The following is a 13,511-nucleotide window of genomic DNA, read 5'->3' as shown; positions in this document are numbered from 1 at the left end:
TCAGCATTGTTGGGTTTGGGCTGCAGATTTTTTTTGTGTAAACAGTTCTGTGGGGTTGGGGTGGGGCGGTGACTATCCACGCAGTAAGCTCAATTGTTAGAGTACCAGTACAACGTTCATGAGGATATGCACCAGACAATTGTAACCACGCCCCCCCCCGGTCTGGGGAATAGTGGGGACTTTGACTTTCAATACAGCCAACCCCGGCTAAAATCCCCACCCTGCGCGGACGATCCAATGGCAAAATCCCTGCCAAATGCCCCCACACCCAGGGACTATAGGTAAGGTCCATTCCCCTCTATATTTTAAGCGAAGATAAAACCACCGCATTCACCCAGCACTGCAGGGCCACCAGATAGGTAAAAACACGGCCCATTTCGCCGGGTTAACCCCAGTATTCCCCCGGACCTGGGGTGGGGGGGGGGGGTTACAATTGACTGGTGCACTACATTGACAGAACTTGTCTTAAAATTGTATTTGTTCAAGGCAGATCATGCTTCACTTTACCTCCTAGGCTGTGGATAAACCCATTCATTAGAAGTTTCCTTACACATTATATTTGTCTTAATCTATAATTATTAGTCTCAATATCTTTGAGTAAATTGTCATTTTTTATTAAAAACAACAACACCAAAAGAGTAACTGATAAGATACTCAACTGATTTATTTTTTTCTAAATAAAAGCCTTAAACAAATATTTAGCCAGGTTACTAAGCTTTTCAGCAATGTATACCAGACTTTTTTCAATAATACTTAATCTATTTTGAATAATTAGCCTTTAGATCACTCTTCACCAAATGACTCTTTTATGTCCAACTCCATAAAATGCAAACAAGAATAATTACAGTTTGGATCAACATGTCTCTTAATTTTATTTTTGATATTAGTCAAGTAATAACAGAGCCATCTGTATGCAATCCAATGAAAAATTAATGATAAACTAGAAATGTGTCCATAGGACACGGATGCCCCCACTTCGATTTTTTGTCACAGAAAATAAGCCATAATGATTATTCAGGATAATCTGAGGGCCCTAACTCCTAAATGATTAAAGCGATTTCCATGGCTATCGAACTTGATCAAGATATTATGGTCACAAACATGTGTTAAAAGTTTGGTGAGGATTGGACAAACAGTTTTCAAGAATTAGATCGGAAACAATCTTCGGGACGTATTTTTCAAGTCTTTTTTTGCAAATAAAGGGCCGTAACTCCTAAATGACAAAAGCGATTTCCATGGCTATCGAACTTGATCAAGATATTATGGTCACAATCATGTATGTAAAGTTTGGTGAGGATTGGACACATACTTTTCAAGAATTAGATTGGAAACATATATTTTTGAAGTATTTTTGGCAAAAAAGGGCCGTAACTCCTAAATGACTAAAGCGATTTCCATGGCTATCGAACTTGATCAAGATATTATGGTCACAAACATGTGTTAAAAGTTTGGTGAGGATTGGACAAACAGTTTTCAAGAATTAGATCGGAAACAATCTTCGGGACGTATTTTTCAAGTCTTTTTTTGCAAATAAAGGGCCGTAACTCCTAAATGATTAAAGCGATTTCCATGGCTATCGAACTTGATCAAGATATTATGGTCACAAACATGTGTTTAAAGTTTGGTGAGGATTGGACAAACGGTTTTCAAGAATTAGATCGGAAACAATCTTCGGGAATTTTTGGCAAAAAAGGGCCGTAACTCCTAAATGACTAAAGCGATTTCCATGACTATCGAACTTGATCAAGATATTATGGTCACAAACATGTGTTTAAAGTTTGGTGAGGATTGGACAAACGGTTTTCAAGAATTAGATCGGAAACAATCTTCGGGACGTACGTACGTACGTACGTACGTACGGACAAGGGCAACCCTATATGCCGCCACTTTGTAGGGGCATAATTAGGTTTTGCTCCCATTTTTACTTTCATTTCTGTGCCAAGCCCTTTTAAGTGCATTGAGTTTGGAGACTTCACAATATTTCTGGCGTTTAATCCACATATATGGCTTTAAGTTGCCATATCTTGATACTAGCCGAGGAGTTCCGATTGTGCCACCACAAGATTTTCATCCAAAATTGGATGAAAACTTTTAATGGCATTTTTTTAAATCATATATATTTATTCTTATATCCTTTCTTAAATAATTACTTTACGCCAGTTGATAGGCATAATATGTTTTATAAAAAAATAACAATTAAAAAAAACATTCGGAAATGTTCGGTCTTTTTTCAAATTGAAAGTAGGATTTACAAATTACAATATCAACATGGATGTGTTGTTAGCTATTCAGACATGTATCGAACGTTTTGAACCAGGATTGCAAGCAAAACCAAAACAAATCGAATGTTGGCGGCATGTTCTTGCAGAGGAAGACAAAACATGTTGCTGGAATTTCTTTTAAAGGTGTTCCGTCCATTTTGTAAATTGCAATCACGTGCCGTTTTACCTATCATCACGTGATATTTGTGAAGGCAGTGATTACTGTACTGCAAGGGAAGTAACACTGCGCGGAGTTTGATTTTACATATGGTCTACGCATCTTTATTTCAGTTACTGCTTACACACATTGGGTTTGGTCATAATAAAGCATGATAGAAGTCTCCATTTTCATTGCTTGTGTGTTCTTGTTTTGGAGAATACGTATGCACGTATGTATATACGCATCACTATGTAAGTATGTATGTATTTCTTTTGAACCTGCGGTCAAGGATAACCCGTGAAAGTTCAATCACTTTTTTCCAATGGGGTCCTTTGTTTTTGCTGAAGGGACAGCACGCTCAAGAGACAGTAGTGGGATACATGTAAGTCCGGTGCGATACCCTAGCTCTTTTTCGAAGAGACCCCATATAATTGGTTCTTTTACGTGCTCGCTGTAAAGCACTGATACACGGGGTACAACTTTCCTGGGTTAAACCAGTACTGAGTACACCACTTTTCCATGCACTACCCTTTAAATGCCGAGCGCCAGGCACGGAGACGGTCTGACAGTCTGATAATATGCACTATATATCGAGCGGGGAAGATTTATTTGCATCTTATCAATGGATTTGTTTTCTTTTAACACTCAATATGTATATATTAAAGACTGGAGCTAAATCGAGTAGCGTTCTAAGTCGACTGCTAGCGACCATGTTTTCTCATGGTATGAGACGTTTTTATTCAGATAATAATGATAAATACTTTAATTGCCCCGATAACGGTTGTTTTTGTTTTATTATATATATTCATTAATGCTGCATATTGTAATGCTATTATATCAGTTAATGCTTTGGTGTCTGTAATATTTGTTATTTTCAGTACATTATTTTAAATAAATACTGGCCCTTTGATTATAAGACGCAGAATACATACCACATTGTAAAATAATTAGGTAACGAAGGTAGCATGCACAAAGAATGTTTAGAAAACACAGACATCACATATTGGGTATTGGTCTCCAGTCAGTACTTTATGCATGAACATGTATTTTCGAAATGAATTAGAGACCTCTACATTGGTACTTATGCAAAAATATTACAGCGACATTGATGCTATGTACTTGTAAACTTTCTCTTGTACATAACATAACCGTCCCAGGATAGACCAAACGGGGTTGAAGGGAAAGGGGAGGCCTACGCCGCAAGCTCCAACGAGAACGTTTTGTTTGTCTAGTGTGCGCTTACCGCTTTTTTTTTTTTGGGGGGGGGGCGGTAATTATTAATTATTGAAACATACCAAAATATTTTAGGCAATTACTTATGAAAATTACGCGTAAATGAATTTACACATATTTGAAAAAAAAACTGAATCTGTTACTCTGATCTAAAAGAATTTCAAAAGTGTGTCATTTCAGATAAGTTTCTTCATAATTCGTTGATTGATTGATTGATTGAATGCATGTGATCACTCAATCACATTTTCCCGACATACAATGCACATGTTGCATTTGAAACTTTAGACACATGGCCAGTAGCCATTACAGATTTATGTTAACGGCCAAAAAATGGTGACTGTCGGGATATTATATTAAACCGGTTTACTAGTACTTAACCAATCGAACCTTGGCTAACCTTGGCTTAAATCTAGCGTACGCATAACATCATCACTCTTTTGTACGAAAATGTTATCTAAAGAAACAGTCTATCTTCCAAGATTTTCGAAGATGGCTGAGTACATACGACTGAATCTCTAACAAGTCCAAACATCCATCAATAAGAGCATTTTTTTTTTTAAAACCCAACGAACTTGCGATGATGCCGGAGCAATAGCCGCACTAGTGAAGAGACATTTTATGTTTTTATTGAAACAATTATATATAAATAGATAACAAATAAAAAAGAAAACAAAGCAACTGAAATCAACATATAGTTGAAACTATGAATTGCATGTATATACAAACAAATCCATTATAATTAAGACATAACCATATAGAATGAAAAATAAAAATAAGCATTTTACAAAAAGCAAGTGTTTCAATCCTGTTGCATCCGTATGTAGCGCATACCTATGTCACATCAGTTTTATTATAAAACAAAATCTGTATGTAAATGAAAAACACGTGTTTTAAGAAAAGTTATATATAGCATACTTGGTCGAACCAAACAAGTATTGTCCACGAGGACGACCTTTCACCAGAAGCCCAATACACACAATATAATTATTCAATACACACAATATAATAATAATGTATGACTTCATTTTACCGTATTTATATGTGCAGTTCAGTTTGTATTTATAAACAATATTTCTATTTACAAATTTACTCGATGGACAAGTAATTGTACGTATACGGCGCGATACGCCAGTGTACGGGAAATAGTTTCGTCCGAAGTCAATGCCCGACCTGCAGGCAAAGCGTGGTTGCGGAGATTCCATAATTGTGGTTAACTGTGGTTAAATAAACACTACTTTTTGAATCGTCTGTCTGCCTGAAATGGAAGAAAACAAGTTTAGGCATTCAAGTGATGTAATTCGATTTATGTATAATTAATGGTCTTGTATAACGCTGGGAATCCTTACTGAAACGTTTAACTTCACTCAAGATCATAATACTATCGTCTTCTGATAGGTCGTCAAATCAAACAGCAGTTTATTTTTAGTAACCGGATGGAATGGTCGAGTATAAATGCATGTTTTTTTTTCCTATTATCGGATTGCATCCAGCGTAGTATAAAATATAATTTGGTAGTAGTAATTGACATTAGATATCGGCGTAGTATAAAACTACTACTTATACAACTACTACTGCTACTACTACTGCTACTGCTGCAGCTGCTACTGCTATCGTACTGCTGCTGGCGCTGCTGTTGCTGACGACGACGACGATGATGATGATGATGATGATGATGATGATGAAGAGGAGGAGAAGGAGGATGATATTTTGCCGCTGCTGCTGCTGCTGCTACTGCTACTGCTACTGCTACTGCTACTGCTACTACTACTACTACTACTACTACTACTACTACTACTACAACAACAACAACAACAACAACAACAACAACAACAACAACAACAACAACAACAACAATAATAATAATTCTATTAACACTTTACTTCATTGTTGACTATTATCATGGTCTTCTGAACTTTGAAATTATACAAATGTAAATCCATTGATATAAACTCAAAGTTAACACGTATACCGCATTGCCGAATAGTTCCGATCTATGGTCTTGAATTAAAAATTACCTCCGTGAGTTCACCTATACAGTATTTTTGAAGGAGCTTATAAGCATCCTGGCTGTGCCCTTTAGTGTCAAATGGCACAGTGGCGTCAGTCCCAGCATTCTCCATAATTATTTCTTCACCGCCGGGATGCTGAATGTGAAAATTCATACTGTTAGCCAAGACAGATCGGTAATAATCGTATGGATCCGATATTTGACCGTGTCTTTTCCGAGCATGCGTTGAAATCATGGAACATTTTCGGAAAACCTGATCTCTTAAACGGGTAACTATTTTATTCATTTACTGAAGCATACACTGCAAACCCGAACGTATCGGGTTGGTGGTATTGGCTGCACACGTTGTTCCTTTTTATTTTGTAGTTTTAATGACAGTTTGAAACGGGACAAAAACGTTGCATCTTTGAACTGAACAACAAGATTATTAAAATGATTTACTTTGTCCCATTAAGGCCATTTTATCTAGAGAGCCATATTGTTTTGCTTCAAAATGTAGCCAACTATGTTTTATTAGCGCATGCGCACCGTACTTACTTGACTTGTTCTTATTGGAACTTAACATTCGGAACTCCTCGGTCATTTTTATCGAAAACAACCTCAGATGTATGCCGGTACATCAGTAGAAGTAGTTCGTAATTTTTTGAAATATATCATTAATTAAATGTAGTGTTTGAGCTTGTATTTATTGATCTATGTTTAAATTGATTGCCAGTGAAGTGTATTATTGAAAACATAATGAAGATTCCCAAGAGTTAAGTCATTAAGTTTAACTGCTAAATTAAATTACTACGCGACCTACTTGCAGCGAACTTAAACAGCACCGATGTCTGACTAATAATAATGTTAACCGTCCATATACATCCGAGGTCGTTTTCGATATAAAATGGCCGAGGAGCTCCGAATGTGGAACTTAAGTAACTCTTGCGACTCGTGTAGCTCATACATTTCAAATTTGATTACTTACACATTGTTTTTAATGTTACATTATAATGTTATTGATCATTTAAGAATATACAATATTCTATACGTATGTAAGCACTGTATCATTGCGTGTTGAAAATTATGCATACACTTACATGTACGAATATAATGAGAAAATAAAATAGCAAATTGCCATACCTCTATAAGGAATTCTGTGACGTCGTATACTTTATCTGATAACGCCAACCAACATGACCTTGAATCACAGTGACGTGCGACGTCATCCAGCGTAAACTGACGTATTCCTGACGTCATAGGTTGATCAGAAGAAGACGTCAGTGACACATCCTTTTATAGGCAATATACATATTTTACAAAACCTGTTTTAAACGTACGTCAAAACATTCAAAATGGCAGTTATGTAAACCGGGACATATTGGTTATGAAATAAAAAGCAGGTTTGTGCCAAGTTTCGGACACTGTCTGTTTTTGGGAACACAACAATTAGACATACACACATACCTTTAAGTATTAAGGCATTGTTAGAATTGTTGAATACTCATAACACTGCAATAAAGAAGTTTATCTATTACTGAGATCAGCTTTAAAACTGTTATCTTTTAACTACTAGAGTTTAAAAACAGCGGTTGTACAAGCATACACAGTCTTTATCCATACATCAGAGGATTGTTTTTAATATTTAGATGCCTAAATGTCAGTACAGTAAAAATTCTTTAGCGAATGAATTCGTAATATCTGCAAAAGGCATATGCTCATAATGAGGTTTTCATAATTAAGTTTAGATCTCTGTATCTGCTAAAAAGATTATAAAGGTTATAAAAATAATACCCTTGATCCTGGAAAGTTTAAGGAACTGATCATTTTCAGTAGTTGTTTGGAAATTCCTGTATTGTCCACAGTTTCTTTTGTATGTTTGTCTGTCCGATCAATCATAGACTTTATGTTATGTAAATCCATCTGATATGTTTGTTTTCCCTTAAGAATATTGTAAACTTGCAAACAAAATATCACACAATTTGCTCCTATGTTTGTGCCTTAAAGAAACGCCATTCGTTTTAATGAACTGCACCGAACTTTGAAGGATTGTTGTTATATTATGTAATAACAGGTGAGATGGCATTGAAGAGAATCGCAGTAAGGTGTATATATATATAGCGATCAATCAGGTCAAAGAAAGGTGAAAGCTGACCAGTTATCGCCTTTCTTAGAGTCCATCTCTCAAACTGGAAGCAAAACAATGTTTTGTCCCCATTTAAAGCCAATCAAAAGCGTTCATTTTGAAACACGTGACATCTCAAGATCCATTAACAGCCAATCAAATGCTTTGTTTTCGACACACCTCTCAAAGGCTTCTACGTGCTATCTCGAAGGGCAATCTAGATGTATGATAAGAACTAAGAAGTCAACACATCGTGATGATCTGGTTTTTGGAATAAAAAAAAGCAAGGACAAAAGAGAGATAATGTTTATATATCTGACTACAACGTTTACTTCAGTACAATAAATTAATAAGGGTTATCAGAGCCTCCTTGTAAACACAATTAGCAGACCTTATTACGTCTCAATGTCTAGAACATAAATGATATAATCTTAAATGTTTTTAACTTTAACTAGGTTAATGCATTTAAACAATAATGCCAAAGAAAAATATATGAATCGATATAGAGAATATTTGTTTGTTTCAGTGTTATATATTTCCCCGAGTAAGCATCAAAAGCTATATTTCACGAGTGGCGTAGCTTTGAGTGAAATATTTACTTTTGGTGATTACGAGGTAAAATATATTGCGATCTTACACTGAAGCGAACAGTTTTTCTTATAAATATATGCCTTAAAAGGATTTAAAATGACATTTAATTGTATGCGAATGTAGCGTGATTTAGAAAGTGACTAGTTGAAGGCGTTTCCAAGCCCCATGCGTGCTGACGTTTGATTTGAAATCGAGAGCGGGCTAAAATTTCAAACCAGTGAAAAATATCAAAATGTTATTTCACTGTTTGAAACAGTGAATTATCTTTTTTATTTCATTGATAAATTTCTACAGATCACCGGAAAACATAATAAGTAAAAATAACTTAAAAAATAATTAATGCCTTTATTTGAGTTGATCTTATCACACTTACGAAAGGCAATATAACCATCATGGAAAGCATTATCACCATCACGGAAAGCAATATTAACACCACGTAAGGCAATATAACAATCACGGAAGCAATATCACCATCACTGAAGCAGTATCACCATCACGGAAAGCAATATTACCACCACGGAAGGCAGTACCACCATCACGAAAGAAAAATCACCATCAAGGAAGCAGTACTACCATCACGGAAGGCAATATTACCACCTCGGAAGGCAATATCACCATAACGGAAGCAGTATCACCGTCACGGAAAGCAATATTACCACCATGAGAGGCAGAATCACCATCACGGAAGGCAGTACCACCATCGCAGAAGGCAGTCCCACCATCATGGAAGGCAGTATCACCATCACGGAAGGCAGTACCACCATCACGGAAGGCAGTACCATCATCATTGAAGGCAGTATAACCATCACGGAAGGCAGAACCATAATCACGGAAGGCAGTATCACCATCACGGTAGGCAGTATAACCATCACGGAAGGCAGTACCATCATCACGGAAGGTAATATTACCATCACGGACGGCATTATCACCATCACGGAAGTCATTATCACACTCACGGAAGGCAGTATCACCATCACGGAAGGCATTACCACCATCACGGAAGGCATTATCACGGAAGGCATTATCACCATCACGGTAGGCAGTATCACCATCACGGAAGGCAGTATCACCATCACGGAAGGCAGTATCACCATCACGGAAGGCAGTATCACCATCACGGTAGGCAGTATAACCATCACGGAAGGCAGTACCATCATCACGGAAGGCAATACATGTATCTCCATCACGGAAGGCAATACCACCATCACGGAAGGCAGTATCACCATCACGGAAGTCATTATCACACTCACGGAAGGCATTATCACCATCACGGAAGGCAATATCACCATCACGGAAGTCATTATCACCATCACGGAAGGCAGTATCACCATCACATAAGGCATTATCACCATCACGGAAGGCATTATCACCATCACGGTAGGCAGTATCACCATCACGGTAGGCAGTATCACCATCACATAAGGCATTATCACCATCACGGAAGGCATTATCACCATCACGGTAGGCAATACCACCATCACGGAAGGCAGTATCATCATCACATAAGGCATTATCACCATCACGGAAGGCATTATCACCATCACGGTAGGCAGTATCACCATCACGGTAGGCAGTATAACCATCACGGTAGGCAGTATAACCATCATGGAAGGCAGAACCATAATCACGGAAGGCAGTATCACCATCACGGTAGGCAGTATAACCATCACGGAAGGCAGTACCATCATCACGGAAGGCAGTATAACCATCACGGTAGGCAGTATAACCATCATGGAAGGCAGAACCATAATCACGGAAGGCAGTATCACCATCACGGTAGGCAGTATAACCATCACGGAAGGCAGTACCATCATCACGGAAGGCAGTATCTCCATCACGGAAGGCAATACCACCATCACGGAAGGCAATACCACCATCACGGAAGGCATTATCACCATCACGGAAGGCATTATCACCACCACGGAAGGCAGTATCACAATCACGGAAGGCAATACCATCATCACGGAAGGCAGTATCACCATCACATAAGGCATTATCACCATCACGGAAGGCATTATCAACATAACATAAGGCATTATCACCATCACATTAGGCATTATCACCATCACATAAAGCATTATCACCATCACGGAAGGCAGTATCACCATCACATAAGGCAGTATCACCATCACTGAAGGCAGTATCACCATCACATAAGACATTATCACCATCACTGAAGGCAGTATCACCATCACATAAGGCATTATCACCATCACGGAAGGCAGTATCACCATCACATAAGGCATTATCACCATCACGGAAGGCAGTATCACCATCACATAAGGCATTATCACCATCACATAAGGCATTTTCACCATCACGGAAGGCATTATCACAATCACGGAAGGCATTATCACCATCTCGGAAGGCAATACATGTACCACCATCACTGAAGGCAGTATCACCATCACATAAGGCATTATCACCCTCACGGAAGGCAGTATCACCATCACGGAAGACAATACATGTACCACCATCACGGAAGGCAATACCACCATCACGGAAGGCAGTATCACCATCACGGAAGGCATTATCAACATGGAAGTCATTATCACAATCACGGAAGGCAGTATCACCATCACGGAAGGCAATACATGTACCACCATCGCGGAAGGCAACACCACCATCACGGAAGGCAGTATCACCATCACGGAAGGCAGTATCACCATCACGGAAGGCATTATCACCATCCTATAAGTCATTATCACAATCACATAATGCAATATCTACTTCACGGAAGTCATTATCACCATCACGGTGGCGGTTGATAAATACATACCAAGTTAACAAACGGTACACCTTTTTTGTTATCATAACAGTCCTTTAAAATATATATATATTTGAAAACATGAAATTGTATTCTGGTATATTAAACTTTGAAATACGCTGGTGATATTTATACTACAGAAACTTGAGACACTCAGCATTAATTAGCAGAACCTTTAAAGAAATATATACATTTGTATTCTGTATCAGCTTTGAGATTATTCCATCCTTGAAGATGTCGGTTTGAGCGACTATTTATGCATTTCTATATACATATTCATTCAATAAGTTTAAATAAAATACACATATGAAGAAAATATGTGTTTTATTCAAGTTCTTTATTTATTTAGTTAACACACTGTCAACTAACATTTATCACTATGATTTCAATGAACATTTCCAGGGGCGTAGCTTGGCTGCAAACACTGTGTAGGCCGTGTCCTCGGGGGTTCCGCCGTTCGGATGACATACCCTCTATGGATATTGATATGTCGTATAAATAAAAATGCGACAGTCTTCATAATCGTTTTTGTTCTCAACTTTTTGGAAAAAGATGTAGGCCGCGGCCTACATGGCCTTAAGGTAGCTACGCCCCTGTTTTCAAAATGCTACATTGCTTTATGACTCATTTGCCATTCCACAGTGAAATACTCATAACATAAATTATGCTAATTAGTTCATCTACGGTCTGACCGCGATAATAGGTATTTTACTTCCATTTCTTAATTTTGCATGATAGTGCGCGTTATTTTTCAGTATTTTAATTCCCTCCTTTAATATATTTTTATACTAAGATAAGCATTTGTTTCTGGTCTCCTGTTGTGTGTATATATATATATATTTTTTTTTTTTTATATATAAATATATATATATGATGATGTTTATATATATATATATATACATATAAACATCATCTGTTTGCTGTAATAATATTGTGTTGTAACTATAGTCTCTTACTATAACTCTTACTTTGAGTGGCAATACTTTTGTTGTTATGTTATCATGAAATGTATACGGCAGGCGAACCCCGTTGGCTCGAACTCCCAGGGACCGGCTTAAATACTTCGAGCGTCGGAAAATTCGAGTCAAGCGGGATTGTTAACCTTCAGTAAAAAGAAATCGGTCCTCTAAATCAAGTTCGAGCCAACGAGGAATTCGAGCCAATCGAGTTCGAGCCAAGCGAGTTCGAGCCAGCTGGTTTCGACTGTATTGCTGTATTGATTGATAAACTATAAATCCTATGATATTAGATATTTTAAATTGGTCCCAAAAGGAGGTGTGTAAATACAATTTACCCTGGCCTCGCTACATTGACAGGGGCGTAGCCAGGCTTTACTGAATGTTACGCACGAAAGGGTTCGGATGTGGGAGGGGGAATATCCCTGTTGCCGGTTGGGGGCTCGGGGAGCCTCCCGAGGGAAAAAATGGAAAATGGAACTACCATGTTGAACTCTGAGGTGTTTTTGAAGTGATTTATAGATTCGAGGCCGCCGACTTTGTAGTAATCAAGTGATTGATTTAGGCTCAGTAAGCTATCTAGCATAGAGAAGCAATGCTTACTTTAGCTGATTTTCCTTTTATTCTGATATCATTTTATAGCTAAGCCCTCGTTTTTGATGCCATTATTGGCCATATTTATTTTTTCCTTTTTCAAATTGATGTTACGCACATGCGTAAATGCGTAAAGCTGGCTACGCCCCTGATTGAGACACGCCTGAACAATGAAAAGGCTATTGAAAGCATATTTGGTATCAAGTGGGCCATTGTGGTTAGATACAGACCCATGAGCACAACACAACCATTTTGAGCGTACAGTAAGTCCCGTCCCAAATGTCAATCTTAATTGGGTCATTTCGAAAGGTCTGTAAGCAAGAGTATTTTACTCATTGTAGTATCCAGAATGAACTCCCTTGATTTTCAGATGTCACAACTGATTGTCAATTTTCAATGCAGTAATCTCCTTTGGCGTGAAGAGATGATTACATCAAAGGGAAGCAACCGTTGACTTGAGATTGATACATGGTTGGAAAATAATCAACAGTTTTTAAATTTTCTTTTTGATTGAGCACGAATCATTGCGTCGTTATCGGTTATACATCCTGTACACTTAGAGTACTGTATTGAATTCCGGTTTTCTTAGCACACCGCAAAATGATTCCGCTTCTTGTTTCGTCTTTGACTAGATCCAGAAAAGCCGCTGCAACCTCATCCACGCTGAAAAAATTGAAGAGAGGACTTTGTTATGCTGTGAAATACATTACATTTCGGTATATCACATTGACTCCTTCGCACATGGTATGTATCAAATGTAAATTAATGAATATGAAGTTCTTATTTAACAATTCTACACAATTCACCAAGTAGATCTCCAACATTTACCCAAACACA

The 13,511-nt window shown here is 37.7% G+C and overlaps 2 protein-coding genes across 5 annotated transcripts in view; both read right to left on the bottom strand.

Moving 5' to 3' along the window:
* Positions 1-4,264: 4,264 nt before the first annotated feature.
* LOC128244664 (cytochrome b5-like) lies at positions 4,265-7,800 on the bottom strand. The gene is made up of 4 exons (XM_052962686.1): positions 7,436-7,800; positions 6,785-6,934; positions 5,670-5,798; positions 4,265-4,909 (listed from the first exon to the last, which is right to left on the bottom strand). Exons 1-4 carry the CDS (start codon positions 7,562-7,564, stop codon positions 4,886-4,888), a joined length of 432 nt encoding a protein of 143 aa, XP_052818646.1. The 5' UTR covers positions 7,565-7,800; the 3' UTR covers positions 4,265-4,885.
* Positions 7,801-11,451: 3,651 nt separating this feature from the next.
* LOC128242642 (15-hydroxyprostaglandin dehydrogenase [NAD(+)]-like) overlaps positions 11,452-13,511 on the bottom strand; it is a 36,611-nt gene continuing 34,551 nt past the window's right edge. For all 4 annotated transcript variants that reach the window (XM_052959877.1, XM_052959881.1, XM_052959880.1 and 1 more), the window contains exon 7: positions 11,452-13,337. In XM_052959877.1, coding sequence (XP_052815837.1) covers positions 13,214-13,337 — 124 coding nt within the window. In that variant the 3' untranslated portion in view covers positions 11,452-13,213. The remainder of the gene's footprint in view (positions 13,338-13,511) is intronic.

This window comes from Mya arenaria, chromosome 8, assembly GCF_026914265.1.
Source record: "Mya arenaria isolate MELC-2E11 chromosome 8, ASM2691426v1".
NCBI lineage: Eukaryota > Metazoa > Mollusca > Bivalvia > Myida > Myidae > Mya > Mya arenaria.
The sequence above is the reverse complement of the archived record's forward strand: the minus strand, read 5'-3'. Positions and strand labels throughout refer to the sequence as shown.

Coding starts and splice junctions, on each gene's coding strand:
- LOC128244664 (XM_052962686.1), bottom strand. CDS start 7,564: ATGGATTTACATAACATAAAGTCTATGATTGATCGGACAGACAAACAT. Junction 6,935..7,435: donor TAAACTTTCCAGGATCAAGG/GTATTATTTTTA, acceptor TGCCTATAAAAG/GATGTGTCACTGACGTCTTC. Junction 4,910..5,669: donor GTATAGGTGAACTCACGGAG/GTAATTTTTAAT, acceptor CTTCCATTTCAG/GCAGACAGACGATTCAAAAA.